The 21,603-nt window shown below is 37.5% G+C and overlaps 1 protein-coding gene and 1 pseudogene across 10 annotated transcripts in view; one reads left to right on the top strand and one right to left on the bottom strand.

The window, feature by feature from the left end:
- MYO5A (myosin VA) overlaps positions 1–21,603 on the bottom strand; it is a 157,087-nt gene that overhangs the window by 105,117 nt on the left and 30,367 nt on the right. For all 10 annotated transcript variants that reach the window (XM_039889014.1, XM_039889012.1, XM_039889015.1 and 7 more), the window contains exon 2: positions 1,552–1,662. In XM_039889014.1, the coding sequence (XP_039744948.1) occupies positions 1,552–1,662 (111 nt within the window). The remainder of the gene's footprint in view (positions 1–1,551; positions 1,663–21,603) is intronic.
- LOC120581060 (uncharacterized) lies at positions 16,305–16,420 on the top strand (annotated as a pseudogene).

Raw genomic sequence — 21,603 nt, 5'->3', positions numbered from 1 at the left:
CCCCATCCTCTTGCCAGTCCTGTACTTGCCACTTTACATCCCAACGACATAAAACTTGTGTAGTTCCCCAAACAGACGTTACTGTGCATGCCTCCCAGCCTTTCCCCTTGCTCTTCTGGATCCCTGAAATGCACTCCCCCCGTCTAGTCATTCTTCAGACAATGCCTCCCTGTCTACTTATCTTCACCAGCAGCCCCCGCAACCCTTCCCTGCTTTATTCTACTTCTATTTCTTGTTTATATTTATTATATCATGGGTCCCACAATTCATAAATATAACTATTTCTCTTACCTGACACTGATGTCAGAGAGCACAGCTTTTGCCACATCTAAACATGGAATACAGTAGGTACCTTAATATGCAAGCCTTGAACTAGAACACAAATCTTTTTAAATCTCTGCTCCAGTCAACTTGTTATATTTATGATCTCCAAAATACAATCCTCACAGAGTCTGTCCTCTTTCTCTTTTTCAATCCAAATCTATCTACATTTAAGATCCAGTCAAAATCTTTCCTCCTTGAAGCATTCCCTGACAAAGCAGCCCATGATGAATTTCCCTCTACTGGTATTTAAAGTCCTTATTGTCATTACAATATAGCATAGTGACTATGAGTAGACTATGAAGATGAATTTCTTGGCTCTAAATCCTAGCTTCATCCTTTAAGATCTATATAACCCTGAGCAAGTCCTAAACTCTACTACCACTTCAACCACAAAGTGGTAATAATAATAGTTCCACCTAATAAGAGTTGTGAGGATTAAATGAGTTATAGCAAGTAAAGCACTAAAACAATACCTGGCACATAGGAAGTGCTCAATACATGTGAACTGTCAGGATAGTATTACTCTTTTGGTAGTTAATCAGAAACTCACCTTTGACATCCTAGTGGTATTGAACCACTCTTTACATCTTATATTTTATTTAACTTTTCATCTTCTTATATCTAGTTTCCTTGGCTAGACTATAAGTTGTTTAAAGGAAATTAATGTCATAAAGGTTTTAAGAAAAAAGTGTGACCTGCTGTCAAATGCAGTGCAGAGATTAAAAAGGGTGGAACTGAGTCCACTTATGCAGTGAATGCAGACAGGAGAGTACTGAGACACAATTGGTTTTAAGTTTTCTGGTCACTAGCCAAGTGCTAACACATGATAACTTTTCAGTAAATATTTTTCAAGTGATAAGTCCTAGCAAATATTGAATCTCAGACTAGCTTCTTAGATGATGTTTTCTTAGTTAATATGACAACATTTTATGCTAGCTGAAAAAAAATATGCATAAACAGGCATATTTGGGAGGATTAGATGTGAATCCAAACCTAATCATAATAAATTCATGAACCAAAATAATGGACTTTTAAAGCATCTACTGTTTTTACAAACCCATTTGGAATAGAAAATTGTTTGCCATTTTGTCATTTTTATCATACAGTAAGTAAAAATATTAGATTAATTCAAAATTTACCTTCCAACTGAAGTCAAATACATCACAGCAAACTAACAATTTTGAATTCCCTTCACTTTATGTCAATGAAGTGTTAATGTTAATTTACCTTTCCTTCCTCAAGGTGAAGCAGGAGGACTTTATCCCCTGGCTTATAATCTTTGAGCAACTCTGCTGACTTCCAAACTTCCTCGGGATCAGGTATCCAAACCCTGGCAAACTAAAAGATGAGAAAAAAAGTTTTGAAATAGCAAATCAATTACTTTATAATTACATATAAAACATATCATGGATTTACTTATAATTAAATAATTTATGAAAAATCTTGGCCAATATGAAATTTAATTTTTAAATTAGAAGATGAAAAGTATTTTAGCCCTCGCAGTACCATCATGCCCAAATTATATGAAAAGCATGCTCTGTATTTTGGTAATAATTTCACAATATATGTAAGTCAAATCACCATGCAGTACACCTTAAACTTACACAGTGTGGTATGTCAGCTATATCTCAATAAAACTGGGGGAAAAGTATGCTCTGAAGAAATAGCTACAACGAAACTACGACTTTGCTTTATATAGTAAATGTTACCTGAAAATGTAACTGAGGTTAAAATGTGACATATGAATCTATTTTTTCCAGTAAATGTGAACTTTCATGGATTTCAAACATGATTTGGAATCACTGGTGTGGAGGCTCGGCCAGTTTCGGCAGCACAGCTATCTTTTTAAAGCAGGAGTTACAAATTGCATTTTTTATTGTGGTTTTCATCCTGTGCTCTGGAAAGCCTTGGTGATTTCTCAGGAATTCCTCAGGAGCCATTAGGGTGTGGAGAAGAAGAGAGTAAGCGTGTGGCTTGGAGCCACATGTGTTTTACACACTGGACATCTGGAATTTTCTTTGAAGAAAGTTCTGTTGCAAATTTTTTTAAAAATTGAGAAAGTACTGTTGTCTAGTATTTTGCCTCATTATGTTATAAAGATGAGTGAAAATGTTAAAAGTAGTAAATGTGGCCAGCAATAAGTTTGGCTCTTGTAGCCTGAACATCATGAAAGGTACATGGTGACCACAAGGGGTTCCTGAAGCAGCGAATCTTTAGCCTCAAAGAGAAACTCTGGTCGTAAACCAATTTTGGACTTTGGGTCAATGCAGAAGAAAAAGAACAAAAGATATTAACATGAATGAATTCTCCAAACTCCATGTTGAAGAGATGTTTTATGATTTCTTGGATTCCTCAGGAACGAGCCTCCCTTTAAAACATATGTACATGAAACCTTGATGCCCATTTTCAGGAATACATCACATACGAAAACACCACCACTGCCGCCTTTCTCTATTTTCTTCAGAGCTCTTTCTGCTACTTGAACTTATTATTGTTATGTTATTGCTCATTTATTATTTCTCTTCCTTCATTAGAACATAAGCTCCATGTCTGTCTTGTTCAATATAAGAATGTCTTTGTACATGTTTTTTCCATAAGAAGTGATTGCTAGTGTTACATGTCAGGTATGTTACTGAAATTTGTTTTATAACTTTTTCCCCAATTACGCAGTTCATAAACTGGGTAATATCTGTACACATTACTAAATTCTTACTCATTCAATAAACATTTCTATGTACCAACTGCTCCCTCTCTGAAGCTTACTTTAGAAAGCTGGTATTTCTGTAATTTTCTCTGGAAGGATTTACTGGTGCTAGAAAAGATATGTAATATGTGAGACTCCAAGTCATGACTGATCAAAGTAAAAAAAAGCAAAATGGGTCCAAGTAAGTTTGCAGAAGTATGTCTGACATGCTCTAAACATGAGGAGATTTTTAATAAAATCTAGAAAGAAGCGCCTTTGTGTTCTTTGTCAATAGCTCAGATTTTTACAAGTATTTTGAAAAGAGGAATGAGCAGGTACTTTGCCAATTTCCAAAAGCTAGGTGTTAACAATAGATAGTAGAGGGAGACTAAGTTTCTTATATTCACCAGAGATAAGATATTTAAAGACCAAACATCACCCTGATAACCAACTTCCTTTTATTCTAAAGAAATCGATTTTAACTTTATTTCTTGGGAAAGCATCCAAGGAGAAATAGGTCAGAAATCAGTCTACTATTACCATTGTCTTTTTATGGTTCTTTTCCATCTTTAACAGTGACTGCAGAAACACCTACACTAGAACTGGGTCAATTTGAGAGGTGTATATATATACCTTAGTTGCTAAAACCCAGAGGAATCTCAACCTGACAATGCCCCTTCCTATTGCCTCTGTCACTTCCAATCCTACTTTCCAATCTTCCCCTAAGCCCCCCATGAAAAACACACATGGCAGCTCCAAAGAACAGGACTAAACTTGTCCAGCCACATTCAGTACAGAGACTGGGGGAAGGAAGACAAGAAGACAAGGCCCCAAGACCCCATGAGAAATCTAGAAATGGGACAGGGCAGCAAGAGTCAGACAGGAATCAGAAATTGGGGTGGACACACATACCTGTAAGTCTGTTAGGGCTTCTTGGTAAAACAGAAGCAGTTAGCAAATGATAACACTAACCAAAGCGAATCAGACTGGACACAGCTCCCAGCAAGACAGGGGAGGTCCAACGTCATATAACTCACTCTGTCTTGATTAGCTGGTAGAGGGTGGGGCTTTCCTGCAATGCTCCTCATTCTCTTTGTACTCTAGTTTTGGTCCTCATTATCTTGTGAGTCCCTCAAATATCTCATTCATGACAGTTCAGACCTTATTTTAGTTATTTATGGGTCAATCTACTGCCCACACTCGACTGTATATCCTTAAGTTGTATTTGAAACCCCTCTAAGGGTGGCCAAGTCCCTGGCTCACAGTCGCTGGGCAGCACATTTGTTCTGATTTTATTTAAGACAGAGCTAGGGCCAGGGAAGGAAAAGAAACTGGAGAAGCGGGATGAAAGGCAGCAAAGGCAAACTTCACAGAACTATCTCAGGATTTTTCCTGAAGTTACAAAGCACAGTTGAGAAGCGGGAAGAGTCAGAGACTTAGAGAAGATACCTGAAGTAGCAGGCAAAAAAAAGAGTAAACGTTGATGTAGGAACTGATAGAATAAGGAGAAACAAGGATTTGGGATCTGAGGGGCTGCCACTAAAGCCAAAAACAACAACAAAATGAAAACCTGTAGGAGGTGAAAAGAGGAAAGAGGCTTAAAGTAGGTAACATTAAAATGTAAACACGTATCAAAGAAGATTTATGACAATTCAAAGAAAAATCTGACTAGAAAGAGAGTAAGGACAAAATGGAGATGGGTTTAACTTTATAACAGTCAAAATCTGAGAAAATAAAGCTTGCACAGATTTAAGTTACATAATGGCTTGCAAGGAGAATAAAAACCATCTATCTTTCAACAATGCAATTTAATGAGGCCTGTCTGGCAATGATGAGGTAATTCTGACAGTCTAATGGAAAAGCACTGGAAAGGCAGGTTCAAGGGACATGCTTGTACTAGTACTTGCCAGAAAGGGGCACTAAACAGTGCTGGCTCAGCCTAGCACAGCCCTCACACCTTCTCAGGGGTTACACCCATCTCTGCACCCTTAAGGAGGCACCAGTCACCTTTCTCTGTATCCTACCACAATAACAACAGTCAAGAGGTCCCTGATTAGTGCTGATGACTCACTGGAAGTTTTACTAACTTGTCTTTTGTCAGTCTAGGAACCCTGAGATGTGGGCACCAAGAATAGTTGTTTCTGATGCCTCAGACACTTTGGGAATAAGACTGACAGTAACAGAGTAAATGACCAGTCCCTAAATCCCAAAATATCTGACATATGTGATTTCCTCTCCTTCCCCAAACTACCACATACATTATTAGCTTTTCATACAGCAAATATGTACATCTTTCCTAGCTCCCCTATTAAATCATAAGTAGCTTGGCAACATGGAATCTGCTTGATTCATTTTTGATATCCCATTGTGAATGTACACGAATATGAATGTTTTATGTGACAATTCAAACAAACCTATGATAAAAACTAAGTGTCCCTGTAGGCTAGGAACTGAAGCAGGAGAGAAATCCTGAATCATCATACCCTCTCCTCCAAACACTGACATTAACATTGATACTCCATATAGTGACTAAGTAATTCATATAACCCTTGTGGCATGTTTTTGATGTAAAAAATTCAGAAACTACCACCCTAAAGCATATAATGGGCTTTCCAGAATTTTTAAACACACACAATCTCCAAATATTTATTGAAGAAAGAATGAGATAATGAACTACCTACCTACCACTTAGGTTCAGAAATCATTAGTAATATTGAAACTCCTCGATGGAAAATATTCTTAAACATTTCATTTTCCATCCATTTTCACTCATCACGACTATTTTTCCAGTCTTGCCAAACTATGGGTTTGCTGTACCATGAAAAAGCCCTGCTGCCTTTGCTTTAGCTATTTCCTCCATCTGGCACAAAATCCCTCCTCTTTTTCAGCCAGTAGATTCCTATTTATCTTTCATATCTATGTTAAAGTACCACCTCCTCTAGAAAGACTTCCCTGACTTATCATTTGGCATTCCATTCTCAATGTCCCCATTACCTCATAGAATCTCCATCAGAATCCTTATCCCACTAAATGATGTCTTTGTGTGTCTATCTCCCTCTAGAGACTGTGAGCTCCTTGAAAGAAGGGGTGGATCTTCTTCATCTTTGTCTTTTCAGCACTTAACACAGAGCCTGCTTATAATAATTTCTTCATAAACTTTTGTTATATGAATATTCTTGACGTCAGATATTACACTATTAGAGGGCAATCTAAAAGAAGTATGGGCAAGAGGCTCTCAGAGTCTTCTGAAAGGTTCTATAATTTTCAGAAATAGAGAAAGATGTAAGCAACATTAGACAATTGAGTTTTTAAGAAAATCTGGACAGAAGGAAAAAAGCCAGAAATTTAGGAAATAGAGAAATAATGAAACATCCTTTCCTCTCCCCCTCTTCCACAAACCCACACCTCAATCCCCTCAGAATTCCTGTGTTTAGAGTGGAAGCTACCCCTCACTTCTAGAACAGAGTGCCCCACTCTCAACCCTACCAAAATTCCTCACTCAGAGGCCAAAGTGTTGTGACCATCACTTCCACCAGCCATCCTCTGGAACAGCAAAGGGGGTAATAGATGGGACGAAAGGTAGCCAGAGGGTTAGAGCAGGTTAAGGAGTCACACTAAAATGGGGGTAAGAGAAAAGAAGGGATGGGGTGAACACATGGTGCATTCTGCGTAGGGCTGGAAGTGAAGAGTGGAAGTGTCCTGTGTCCCTCCTATGGCTTCATAACAATGTATGCCACTGCTGAGCAAAATGACAAACACCAACCTGCCTCACGGTTGTGAGGAATGAGAGCTAACATTTATTGAGCACCTTCTCTGTGTCAGTAGAGACCTAGATATTTTACATATAGAATTCCATTTAGTCATCTCCATAACCCTATTACTAGCCCATTTTAACAGATATTGAAGCTTAGACATCAAAAGTGGTAGAGCTAGGGTTCAAATCTATGTCTACTCTAAAAGCCAAATACTCTTTTCACTTTACCATGCTTCCTTCTTTTTAAAACAGTAGATTTTATGAAGAAGAAACTCTGCTCCCCAGCTCCTAAAATATTGCTCTTGGTATCTTAATGGAAACAGCTATCAAACTGGTCCATGTCATGAGGTGAGACTTGTTTCATCTAAGACAATGTGTCAAAGCCACAGTATTCAGCCTAGCATCACCCTGCAGTATATCCCAGTTGGCTCTGACCACAGAATGAGGCTCTGCCAAAAATGCGCTTAGGGAATAACAGCAAAAAATAATCTGAGGTCTAAAATTTTAATAAATGAATGACTTCAGGTACATTTATTTCTATAAATAAACAAAATGATAGGGTTGATTTAAGATTTTTAATTTCTTTGTAATTCTTGAAGTTACCCTGCATATATAGTAAAAATGTGCATGGTTTAAAAGTAAATCAAGTTCAAGTCAGCTTCCAGCAGACATTGAAATTATTTGAAATTCATGAAGAAAACAAGAACTCGCAAATTAATGTTTATGTTTTATCACATCGAGTAGCAAAAATTAAATACCTATTTCTCTAGAGCTTTAGAATGAATATTTTTAGGTACTGCAGTTCTATAATATTCCTGTAAAGATTATTTTTGGAACCAGGTCTCATTTTATAAGCACAGTCTTAAATGCACATCAAGAAAAATTACTATTTCCATCTACAATTAGCTAGTGGGTATCTGAAGATAAATTTCAAAATTCTAAGTTAAATAAAAGTAAAACAGAATCACCATCAAAGAATCATGTTGATCATCTTCACCACAAGGCTCCTAACTTTCCTTTACTCAATTCTTGTTATATGTTTTATAATTGTTATTACTAAAGAAGTCCCTCATTCAACAAACAGTGTAAGAAAGGTTAAATATCCGGCCCCAAAGTCACTCAGCTAATAAATGATAGAGGAAGTTTTCAAACCTAGGACAATTTCTGACTTCAAAATGCTTAGGATATACGGTATAAAAAAGAATAAGACAAACATAATCCCAATGAATCACTTTCTCCTGATTGTGACCAAAGTTGCCCAATTAAGCAAAACAACTCACACTTTCCTATCATTTTCAACACTTGCTCCCAATTTAGAGAAAAGTATAAAAAGGGTCAAATTAAATATGTGCAGGCCTCTGTTATAGATATCTTCCTCCTACACAAAATATCTATCACTCTGATAAATACATTAGTGCTAAAAGAAGTCATGAGTAATTATTTAAAAAAATGTCTCAACATGGTAAATTATGAAGCAATCAGACAACATATACAAAATATGAAACACAGATAAGCATGCCCCAGTAGTGCAGGTAGTTCCCTCCCGTTTACAACAGGTGGCTTCCTTTGTTTTGTCCCAGCTTTGGGGGCAGACAGTTGAGACTACGGTCTGGTGCCAACTCAGAGCACATTACAGGTCTTTCATGATCTGGTCCCTGCCGACTTCTCCTGTCTCATCTCTCACCATTCCTGGCCTGCACTTGATCCTCTAACAACTGCAAACAACACTTTGTTCCTCCATCTCTCTCTCTCTTATTCACATTATCCCCAGGCCTGGCAAACCCTTTCCTCATCCTTACCACCCATTAAATGCCTATATGTCCTTTAATAGCCCATCTTTAAGCAGCATTTGATCACTAACCTTACAACACACCTGGAACACACTTTGCCTGGCTTCTGAGACATCCCATTCTCATGGTTCCCTCTTACCCCTTGCTTAAAACTCTTAGTAACCTGGAATAAAACATTCATATAACCTCCTAGGAGCCTCATATTATTTAGCATCTGCCTGAAGAGATTTTGGAGAACGAGCCTCATCTCATGACAGTCTCTAATACTCCAAAGGCTTAGCCCCTCTCTCTACTCTACCAAGGGCCATCTGCACTGGATTTCCTTCAACTACTTAAACAATCCATGCCATGTCAAGTCTCAAGACCTTCTCCCATACTTTCTCTTGGCCTAGAATCCTTAGCCTCACTGGTTGTGTTTCTGATTCCTACTTATCTTTCACATCTCAGCCTGAGTATCTACTATGTGGAAAGACCTTCCCTGACCTCTCCATCTAAATAAAGCCCCTCTGCTATGCTTTCTCACATAATCCTGTACTTCTCTTACTATAAACACCACGAGGATAGGGACTATTCCTATCTGGCTCAAAACTGATGCCTAGAGCTAAACATAGTTTCTGATCTATCACAGATCCCTGGTAATTACCTACTGAATAAAGGAATGTCCTATTGCATCAAATCTACCATAAATGATAAGACACATTCCTAATGTGAAAAAACAGTGTGCATGCCAGAATTGAGTAAATATAGCAAATCATCATTGTACACGTCTTACCCACAGGTGACATTTTTCTTCTCTTTTTTTTAAAACTTTTATCTAAAAGAAACGTATAGCTTTTCTTAAATAAAGCAGAATTTAAAAAATAAAACAACCCATTTTAAGTGTTATAACCTCCAGAAAGACTTCCTGACCACTAAGTTAAAGGAGGGGCTCCTGTTTGGACCTTCCGTAATATCTGGTTTTTTCCCCATTCACTTGCCACATTCCATTAGTATTATCCTCTCACAGGCCTATCTCTTTAACTAGATTGTGACCTCCTTGAGGACAAGATCCATGATTTATCCATTGGCATCACCCCCATACCTGGCCCAGTGCTTAGCAGAGCAGATGCTTGAGAAATGTCTGTCGAGTGAATAACTGATTGAATGGAAAAGTCTTTAGGAGCCACGGAGCTTCCACGGATTTGAAATATGAAAGAATGCTATGCTGAAAAGCCAGTCATGGTAAAAGCCATAGAAGAGAATTAAAAATAATTTAATTAGCTACCAAATACAAGCATGAGTAAAAAGCAGTAATCCAGTCACATACTTAAAAATACAAGACTGGCTTGCCCAAATGAAACAGCATTTTAGGAGGTTACTTTAAACATAATAAACAGAACATGCACAAACATGAAGAGCCTCTACGTTAGTAAAAAGTATTCATGTTTATACTTATGTACCTCCTATCCCTCTGTCCATGGCTTAAGTAGACTCTGATTAACAGAATCCCTATAAAAACTATTTGAACAACACCCACAATTTCTACTTTGTAGCATTAATATTTTTAAAGGCATATATAACAGATGAGGCTAATAACATAAGGCTGTGGCTGTAGTGTTCATTTGTATACTGAAGGCACAACGAGATGCATGCTGAGTAGGGACCTCCAGAGTTACCTTAAAGAAAGAGGAGAACTACAGAAGCAGTGGTGTTGAACCCAAGCCAGCTGCTGGCCATGCTTACACCTTGATCATGGTGAGACAATTACTAGAGAACCAAGAAGCAGAAATAATTAGATAACGAGGTAATGAAACTCTGACTCAATTCCTAAACTTCTAGAGAGACCAAGGGTATACTCTTCTTTCCTCAACTGTGACAGGCCTAGGTGCTAAATGGTATTACTGAATTGATAAAGATCATCTGAATTGAGTGGTTAGGGGTTCTCAATATGAGTGAGAGTAACTGACAGGACAATGGGGATAACAGAAAGATCGAAATCAAGTGTCACTCTATTATAGGTTGTAAAGGTCTCATAGTTCATGAAATAAAGGACATTTGTTCTTTATTTGTTACATTTGTTACTCCAATTGTATATGCTGAGACATATATTTTGAAAGACAAATGTAGCACAAGCAAGCAGAGGTTCTGAAAGAACTTATGTCTCAGCCTTTTCCTCAGATGTCAAGCTGATGTCCTGACACTGACTTCACAACATCCTCTTTCCAACTTCAAGGCTGTTACTGTGCCCTGTGCCTAAAGCATCCTCCATCACCACCCAAATCTCACAGCTTGTTCCTTCTCACTTCAGGTCTCATTTTAGATGTCTCCTCAGAAACATCCTCCCTGGCCACCCTATAAACTGCTTTGTTTACTTGGGATTATCTGTCTCCCCAACTAGCTTGAAAGCCCTTTAAGAGCAGGGACCACCACTAATTCCAGAACCTAGGACAATGCCTGGCAAGTAATAGGTACTCAATAAAAATGTGTGGATGCAAAGTGCTTAGCATAGTGTTGTCAGCTGCAAAAATAGCTTAGGACCAGGATGTGAAAGACCTCACATGCCATGTTAGGCAGTTTGGCCTTTATACTGAAGACGATGGGGACTCATCAAAGACTTTTCAGCAGAGTAATGAGTGACTACATGTTTTTAACAGATTCGTTTGAATTGGTAGTTCTTTAATCATAACAAGAAGCATCTTGCACAACTTCTACTGATCAGTTGTTCTCACCGTCCCTCCCAGTTAAATGTATACTACTATCATTCATGTTTTGTCCGTAGACAGGATTTATCTAATATACACATAATTTCTTCCAAAATGTCATTCATATTAGGCAAATGAGGCTTGCATTAGAGTGACTGGGAGTCAACTTTACTTGAGGACAGGAGCTGGAAGGGCAGTTCAGCTCCTCATGAATGATGGGGAGCTGGAGGGGAGATTCTTGCCCTAGAAACGAGAGCCTTGGTTGTAAGGTCAGAGACAAGAGCAAAGAAGGGACTCTGTAATGAGCTAGGTTTGAGAGGGCAAATAAGCAGGACACCTCGCAGGCTGGTTCAGTCACCTAAAAAAGATTCCTGAGTCTGCGTCTGAATAGAAGCATTCCCCGTGGCTGCAGCTGCTTTCTTATCCTACCTACTACTCCTCTTAAGTGTCCTTGTAGCTGAATTTCAGCGGGGAAAGGCAGCTGTGAAAGTTGACCTAGACCTTATATGTGGACGAAAGGCTGGCTCAAAATATGTTTAAGAAAATTAAAAAAAACCTCTGGGTGGCAAAATACATCATTAAAAAAGTCAAAATACGAATTGGCCAAAAAAAATTGTAACAAACTAATTCTCTTAATGTACATAGAGCTGTTACAAATTAATAAAAAAAAAAGATAAATAACCCAGTAGCAAAATAGGCAAAAAACAACAACAGGCAACCAGAGAAGCACCGCTTTAAAAAAATTTAAACATAAGAAAAAATATACAATCTCATTAATAATTAACACAATACTAAAACACCATTTAAAATTTTGTATATTGGACTTGAAAAGATTTAAAGGGTTGATAATAACATGTTGGGGAAAAAGTGGAAAATCAGGTATCTGCATACATAAATAGTATAAACAGGCACAATCTTTTTAGACTGTAATTTGGTAATTTCTTTTACAATGTAAAATGTGTATTTCAGGGATACACGCCAAGATGGCAGGCTAGCACACTTAATTTTGTACTTTATGCATGCCTACATTTTACATTTTTTGATACGTATTATTTTATAATTAAACCAAGTTTTTAAAATATGCATATCCTTGATTCATAAAGTCTATATCCAGGAATTTTTCCCATGGATACAAAAAATACAAATAATTACAGCTGACCCCGAACTGTGAACTGTGCAGAGGTCAACTGTATTTCCAAAATGTTGCACCATTGTCTATAAAGTGAAAATTTAGGAAGGACACAAAGGTCAATATATATTTATGTTAATATAAATGTTAATATAACCATAGTAATATATATATAACAGATTATGGTACAGCTATACAAAGGAATACTAAAAAAGAATAAGGTAAATCTATACGTACTGACATGGAAAGATACTGTTAATTAAAAAAGGGCAAAGTGCAAAACAACATCATTTTATGATTTCATTTTTGTTCAATATATATTTATAGATCCATATAATATAGTGACTTGACAGTCAAAAATATAGTGACTTGACAGTCAAAATTTTCATTTATGATTTCCAGTCTTTGTAAAAAACGTTGAAAGTCTGTGCCATCTGAATAGTTATCCTTTTCCAGTCATGAATTAGTGACACTCTCTGTAAGGAGCTCTCTGGGGAAGGAGACCAAAGCTGGACAATGGGCCTGGTCCTGACCTGGACTCCATATATCAACAGGGTCTTACTCTTCTCCATTAGACTGTGTGCACTCCTGAAGAGATTAAAAAAAAAAAAAAAAAAAAGAGCTGTTTCTTTGTAAGAAATAGCTGTAAAAGAAAGCCACCTGTCTGTACATACCTGTGATGAAAATGAAAATTAAGAGGTCTCTGAAAGTGACTGTTCTAACCATACATGGTATCCTCTACTCCAATCCCCACATCCCAGCTCAGCCTTGGCCTACAGAGTCACTGGCCCCTTCCCTCCAGCTTTATCTCTATTCATCACACACCCTTGCTTTTTTGCACTCCAATCCCATTGGCCTTTTTCAGCAACTCAAAGGTATCAGACTCTCCCCACAACAGGACTTCTCACATGCTCTCTGCTTGGAACTCTACTTCCCTTCCCTCATTAACAACTAGGTTTCTTTCAAACCTCAGGTTGGCCTTTACTCTTTCAGAGAAGCATCCCTAATTAATCAGCTCCTGGGTTGCATATGCCCTCACAGCACTGTGAGCTTCCCCTTTTGGGCATTCAGCATAGCAATGACATTACATTTGATGCTCTCCTCCCAGTAAGCTCCATTCAGTCTATTTTTGTGCACTGTTGCATCTTTACCATCTAGAACAGTTCCTGGCACATGAATGAATGGTATGTGTACATATATGCATGATAATGGGTATTAAACACACTATATGAAAAATTACCACCAGCAATGAACAAATGGAATTTGAAATTCAAAAGACAGTACTATTTACATTAGCACCCCCATACATGAAATACTTAGATATAAATCTAACAAAATAACACAAGATTTATATGAGGAAACTACAAAATTCTAATGAATAAAATCAAAGAAGAACTACATAAGTAGAGAGATATTCCATGTTCATGATTAGGAAGACTGAGAATTGTCAAGACGTCAGTTCTTCCCAACTTGTTCTATAGATTCATTGCAATCCCAATCAAAATGTCACCAAGTTATTTTATGGATATCTACAAACTGATTCTAAAACTTATAATAAGGAGGCAAAAGACCCAGAACAGCCAAAACAATAATAAAGAAGAAAAAAGTTGGAGGACTGACCCCATTTGACTTCAAGATCTACTATACAGCTACACTAATCAAGACAATGTGGTACTGGTGAAAGAAGAGACATAAATCAAGGAACAGAAGAGAGAGGCCAGAAATAGGTTCACATATATATAGTCAACTGATCTTTGACAAAGGAGCAAGGGCAACACAATGGAGCAAAAGTAGTCTTTTCGATAAATGGTGCTGGAATAACAGAACATCCACATGCCCCCTCCCCCTAAAAAAAAAAGAAGAAGAAGAATCCAGACAGACTTTACACCCTTTAGAAAAATTAATTCAAATGGATCATAGGCCTAAAATGTAAAATGCTAAACTATATAAAACTCCAAGAAGATAACATAAGAGAAGACCTAGATGACCTTGGGTATGGTGATGCCTTTTTCAATACAACATCAAAGGTATGATCCATGAAAAAAATAACTGATAAGCTGAACTTCATTAAAATAAAAAACTTCGGCTCTGTGAAAGACAATGTCAAGAGAATGAAAAGGCAAGTCACAGACTGGGAGAAAATATTTGCAAAAAAACATCTGACAGAGGAATATTGTCCAAAATATACCAAAAAACAAAAACAAAAAAAACCCAACCTCTTAAAACTCAACAATAAGAACACAACCAACCTGATTTAAAAATGGACCAAAGAGCTTAACAGACACTTCACCAAAGAATATATACAAATGGCAAATAAACATATGAAAAGATGTTCCACATTATATATCATCAAGTAAATGCAAATTAAGACATCAATGAGACACAACCATACACCCATTAGAATAGCCAAAATTTGGAAAACTGACAGCACCAAATACTGGTGAGAATATGGAACAACAGGAACTCTCATTCATTGCTGGCAGAAATGCAAAATGGTACAGCGACTTTGAAAGACAGTCTGGTGATTTCTTAAAAAACTCAACATACTCTTACCATATAAACCAACAACCACACTCCTGGGTGCGATTCAACCCAAAGGAGTTGAAACTTACGTTCACATAAAAAACTACACACAGATGTTTACAGCAGCTTTATTCATAATTGCCAAAACTTGGAAGCAACCAAGATGTCCTTCAGTAAGTGAATGAATAAATAAACTGTGGTAACTCTAGCTAAAGAGAAATGAGCTATCAAGCCACGAAAAGACATGTAGGAACCTGTAAAGGCTACATAATGTATGATTCCAACTTTACATCATTCTAGAAAAGGTAAAACTATAGAGACAATGAAAAGATCAGTGGTTTCCAAGAGTAAAGGTTGGGGAGAAAGAATAGGCAGAGCACAAAAGATTCTTAGGACAGTGAAAAAATTCTGTATGACACCATAATGATGGTTACATGTTTGTCCAAATCCATAAAATGTACAAAACCGAGAGTAAATTGCAATGTAAACTGCGGACTTTGGATGAATATGAGGTGTCAATGCAGGCTCTTCAACTGTAACAAACACACCACTCTGGTGGGGGAATGTTGATAATGAGGGAGGCTGTGCTTATGTGGGAGCAGGAGGTATATAAGAAATCTCTGCACCTCCCCTTCAATTTTGCTGTGAACCCTACACTACTCTTAAAAAAATAACCAGTTATCTGTTTTGTTGGAATTTGTAATTTTATATAAATGAGGTCTGTCTTTTATATCAATTACAGTGTTGGTTCTCGTAATTATGACAGGAAAAATACTGGTCCTTTTAATTTTTTTACAGCATGTCTTTTATTTCGCTTGTGAAAGAAGAAATAGGAACTAAATACCAATCACTATGGAAATGTGATTGTCAAACAACTGCAGTCTCTGGCTAAAACTCAAAGAACCTCAACCTCACTACTCACTATCTATAATCTGATCTATTTATATTCAGTGTTTAACCCACCCAGGAAACACCTGCAAAATTTAAGAAAGCCGCTATTTCAAACCCTACTGAGTGTGAAACTTCAAAATCAGAAGAGGGCTTAGCTCAAAGCTAGCTCAGACCAGACAAAGCACCAAACACAGCACCATTGCAGCATGCCCTGAGTCCTGAGTCCAGAGGCTCTTTCTGGCTCCCTCTGGCACTCTCTCCCTCCTCTCTCCCTCCCTCTCTCCCTACTTTATTTCTTGTCCCCTTGTCTCCTTCCTCCTTCCTCCTTCTCTCCCCACTTGCCCCCATAGCCACTTCTGTCAGATTATTATTAGTCTGCAAGAAATTGTACAGCTGCACAGATGGCAAGAAGAATGCAAAATCAAGAGAACTAAAATTCTTGGACATGGTTCCATAGTGTAGCGGTTAGCACATCTGCTTTACATGCAGAAGGTCCTGGGTTCACATCCCAGTGGAGCCATGGTCCATGGTCTATGGCCATGCCACCCTGAACAAGCCCGATGTCTGATCTCGGAGGCTAAGCAGGGTCGGGTCTGGTTAGTTCTTGGATGGGAGACCACCTAGGAAGGCCAGGTGCTGTAGGCATAAATAATAATAAATAAACGAATGAATGAATAAATAAATAAATAAATAAAAAGAGTCGACTAAAATTCCACTTTATTATTGCACGACTTGGTTTCCCACATCCTTTTCCCCTAATAGAGTCATCACTGGAGACTGTGATGTACAGAGGAATTCCACTGGAAAACTTTTTCCTTAGCTTCTTCTCCTAGCTTCAGCCCTTAGCTATGCCTCCAGCAGAATTAAAATCTACAGAGCTACAAAGTACCAAACCATAGCTTCCGTCACTTATAACTAAATTTGTGAATTCATTCAACAAGTATTTACTAGTATTAGCTATCGTAAGTGCAGGTCTAGGACCTGGGATACAGCATCTACACTGGCAGCTGTGCTTATGCTTGGGTTCCCTTATAGCCATTCACTTCGGGTAGTGGAGGGTCTGCGAGAGCCATGGCATTTGATTGTGTGCTAGACCACAATTCACATACTCACTGCATTAACAGTCTTCATAATCATGTCCACTGACTTCAGAGGTCGGAACTAGCACTGGATTCAAGTATGTTTATCCACACCGCCAAAATCCCAGTCAGCCTTTATGCAGTAAAACCAGATGGGATGCCTATAACTCAGGAATGTCGTTGCTGGAGATTTGGTCATGAAAGACCTGGCACACAGTAGGTGTTCAATAAATACTTATTTGATAAAAGAATTGGCAAGAGCTTTCATCAAGAAAAAAATATAGGCAAATGGTTATGTATGTTGGGCATATTTTGTATATTCATTTTGTTCATAGAAACAAAATATAATGCATAAGTAGAATTATAAGAATATGATTCAGTCAGCAAGAACATGGCTCACTCAGCATGATACTTGGTGATACAGGCATAATAAAGAGGAACTAGATGGTGGTTTTGATATTCTTGTGACCACAAAAGAGGAAAGAGCTGGGGTGGGGTCTGCACAGAAGACACAGTCTAAAATTATATGGAGAAAAATCAAAAGGAAATGTTCAAGGTCTCTGAGTTTGATAACTTCTTGGATATAGCAATCATCTCTTTTTTCTTCACAACCAACATAAATAAACCAAGTATCTGTGACTCTACCTGTCTTTTTCATAGCATCACACAGAAGAAAGTCTGAACTGGAAGGGAGCAGAGCTCTCATATGCCTGGTGGTTGTTTTTATAAGTGGACTTGAATCCTTTGATGCTGCTGAAGAGGGAAGAGGACACCAAAGGCTGAGAGAAAAGGAAGTCAACACGACCTATACTCTAACAATTCCATATTGAAACACACAGGAACTCTGGCTCAGAGTAGATTTTCAATAAGTATAAGAAAACAAAAACAATGAGGTATTAATAAGGGAGGCAGACACCATAAGTACTGGTTATAAATTCTAAAAACTTTTCATCACACTCATACCAAAAACAACTCAACAAGGTGAAATTTATTCTTTTGATATCTCTAACATTGGTTTTCTGTTCATAATGTACCTTTTTTTAAAAAAAAATAAAAAGTATAGGGGAAGGGGTATATGGAAATTCTCTGTACTTTCTGCTTAATTTTGCTGTGAACCTCAAACTGCTCTAAAATAGAAAGTCTGCTTTAAAAAAAAAAAAAAAGTGAAACTGGCCCATTAGTATAGAAGTTGAAGCGGCTCAAGGCTGGGAGTCTGAGGTCCACGTTCCTAATCTCTATGATTGGACTCCTATGATTACAAGAAGCTGAGACTCACTTAAGTTCCTTCAAGTGAAGGATGGTAATGGGCACACATTAAGAATACAGGGAAAACAAAAGGATAAGGAACCAAAGAAGGGCAGAGTTTCATAGATGCCAAATATTAAGCATAGTGTTGATTACAAGGCAGGCCCCAGGAAGCTCAGCAAGAAAGGATCCGTGGCCTTTCTGATGTGTGTCAGTGCTGATAGGGTCCTTATTATCCATGTGTCTATACTACTCTTCTCTGGTTTACCTTTTCTATACTCCTTGGTTACAATTCCCCAAATAGAACTTCTGAATGGCTCAGTTAAATACTACTGCCTCTCTTTAGACTGAATTTTTGAGACTAGGCCACATAAGACCCTTGTCAGCCTGTGAGTGAGCTACCCTTAGTCAGGGCTTCCCCTAGTCCAGTCAGTTTGGCCAGAGGGGCTAGGTCATGTGGTTCCTTAGCAGGAGTTCTGTGGGAAGGGACAGCTAGCCTTAGAAGGGACTGTGAGTACGGCAAGCACTGGAAATTTATTTATGATACACTGATGGTGGCAATGCCTAGGCAGAAGTCTAAGGAGTAAGGGATGGGAAAAGTGACATATGGGTGGTACTAGAGGCTTAGTAATATAAAAAGTATGTGTGCAAGGTATTTAGCAGCCAAGACACACCTAGGCATTCCTGAAAAATCCATCCTCAGCACTCAGCGTTTCTTCCCCACCCATACCAATCCCATGATTTAGAAAAACATCTGCCCCCACTCTCCAAAACCCTAGGTCCTGAAAAATTTTAATTGAGCAAATGAGACCTTAAAAGACACAGTGGCAAGGATGTAAAGGTCCATTTCCAAACTAGATGAACCTTTTCCTAGCTTACAGCTGTTTCCACATTCTTATCATAGCCCTAACTGTGGCTCTTCAATTTTTATTATTATCTAACACAGTGATTTGGAAGAACAGTCTGGTTCTTCCACTAATGCAGCACTGTAGAAATAAGTAGTTCAGACCAAAAGCCTTGCTTCTAGAAGTGCTAATCCCTTCTTAAATCAATTGCAGGCAGCCCTCACTCAGTCAGGAAGCATCCAGAGAAGTCAATCCAAACATAAGAGACCACTTTATTATCTCTCTTTAAAGATTTGTTTGTATACACTGGAATTGCTGAGCTCTGACACATAGACAAGTAGGCCAGGGAAAAGGTAGCTAATCTTTGCAGACTCATTAAAAAAAAATTAAAGTGATTAAATTTATTCACTAAATGACTATACGAGCAGAATCAAAAGTATTCTATGACAATTACAGGAAGTTGAAATTTTCTAGGTGTGCCTTGCTTTTTACATGTTACATTTTCCTCAAAGATAAAATTGAATTAGAATGTGAAAAACTGGATCATAAGAGGCTATGGCTAGTTTGGTAGCTATGGTAGGAAACACCCACACACATACACATACACACTCCTTTTTTAAAAAATAAAGAGTGTGGATCTGTTCCAGTAGCTGGGAAGAGAGGAGGTAAATATTCAGGATGAAAACACTGAACTCTCCTAGCTCTTTTCATTGCCAGAAAAAAACAGAGCTGATGAATTTTAACCATGACAACTGATTCAGTTTTCATACACTTTTACAAATCTAAATATTCCAAAGTGATCATTCTATAAGATGCCATAGAAGACAGAGTGCATTTTTATGTGCTTAAATTTATAAACCACTTTATAGACAGAACCAAAGATTGTAGGATTTCCTTACTCCTCCAAACATTTTCCAATTTAATTTTTTTTTATTGAATAAACTGCTCTTTTGAGTGATCATAATAAAAAGAGACTGAGCTGAGTAATTATAGAACTTTTCATAGCTAAATAGTAACTAAGTCACAAAAAAAGAACTCCATTTCTAATTAGTCTTCGACTGACGGAGAAGTTCCTAATACTTTAAATTACCCCTCCTCTACTAATGATCTGTAAATGATAGAACACTAATCTAAAAAAAGAGAATCAAAGATAAGATTTTGCTCTGTGAAAAAAAATTGTCAAGTGATGAATCGTTTTGATGTCAAAAATGTTTTGGGTATTGAATTTGAACAAAGTAGAGCACATTCACAAAGTCTACTGGAATTAAGGAGACTCCTAGAGAGTTCAAGTTTTCTGTCACATGAGTTAAGTAGTCTGTTTAAAAGAAGTCAGTTGATCTCTACAAGAAACCTCTGATGAGATCATGAGATACTGAATTCTCAAATAACAAGGTCTCTTTTCAGAAATCTTACCCTAGGTAGTACTGACTAATGTTACTGAAGTGAAATAAAGAGAAAAATATAAATCAGCATAATCTTTACATTTTTTCTTTTTTTTAGATTTAACAAACCTCTTCCATGCATACTAACTATATACATTTCTAAGATACAAATGTAATTTTACACACCACAGCTAGCAAATGGACTATTAAAAAACAAACAAACCACTTTTGGTAGAAAAAGCCCTACAACTTTTGAGAAGACAAAAATAAAGATTGCTGTTCTGTTTTTTAGCATTATGGTAATGCTAAATAATTAAATATCTTAAATCTTCCCTATAACAACAAGTAAACCTATTTTTCAGCTCTGAATGTTGTTCTTTTGAAAACACAATCCTTTAGGCTAAACCTTAGAAATGATTTCAACAGCCTGGCATTAAGCAATTATATAAAATTAAGTTGCTAATTATCACATAAATGAGCAGTCAGGAAGACATGGTTCTAGCAACATTTCCATGATAAACTGTTTTTCATTTTTATTCACTATTTAAATTACATTCCTCTTCTGTGAGGGTGGGAGTGGACCACAACATAGTCTGTCCTCTGCCTGCCAGGTCCATATCTCTCTTCCTAATCAAATGTCAAAAGGAGGTCAAAGAACCATGGTCTATTTTAACCCGAGCAGTCCTATCATTGGGCATTATTATCCCTGTTCTACAGATTTAAAAAAAACTGAGGTTGGGTGAGGTAAAGTAGCTTGGCCAAGATAACATGGCTAGTTAAATGACAGAGCCAGGATCTGACCCAAGAAAGTCTAGCCCCAACTTTCATTCTCTCATCATTATACTGTACTATGAAGTTTCTTATTCAAACCTCAGCTCAAACGTCACCTTTTTCAGAGAGACCATCTTTTTTTATTAGTTTTATTTCCTTCGCATTTTTAAAGAGATTAGACCCATTAATTAATTGTAAATCTTTTCCAGTTGGAAACAAAGCCTTTTGAAAATTTTTTTCATATAGTAACTTAGATAAAATTCTTCAAAAAGAGGAGAGAAAAGGAAATGACATACGAGCAGAGAAAAATGAGGAGGTTAAAAAGTAAAACAGAACCACACTTTCTCCATTGTCATTCATTTCACTGAAAGGCCTAAGAGAAGCAGGAGCCAATTCTAAAAGCCAAGTATGCAAACTAGACCACCGTCATGTCCAATGAAGTAATCAGATGCTCACAGTCAAGGCTCTGTGAAAGATTCCCCAACAAGATACCACCTTTTAGGCGC

The sequence above is a fragment of the Pteropus medius genome, unplaced genomic scaffold (assembly GCF_902729225.1).
Source record: "Pteropus medius unplaced genomic scaffold, Ma_sr-lr_union100, whole genome shotgun sequence".
Lineage (NCBI taxonomy): Eukaryota > Metazoa > Chordata > Mammalia > Chiroptera > Pteropodidae > Pteropus > Pteropus medius.
Note: the sequence above shows the minus strand (reverse complement) of the source record. Positions and strands in the feature narration are given on the sequence as shown.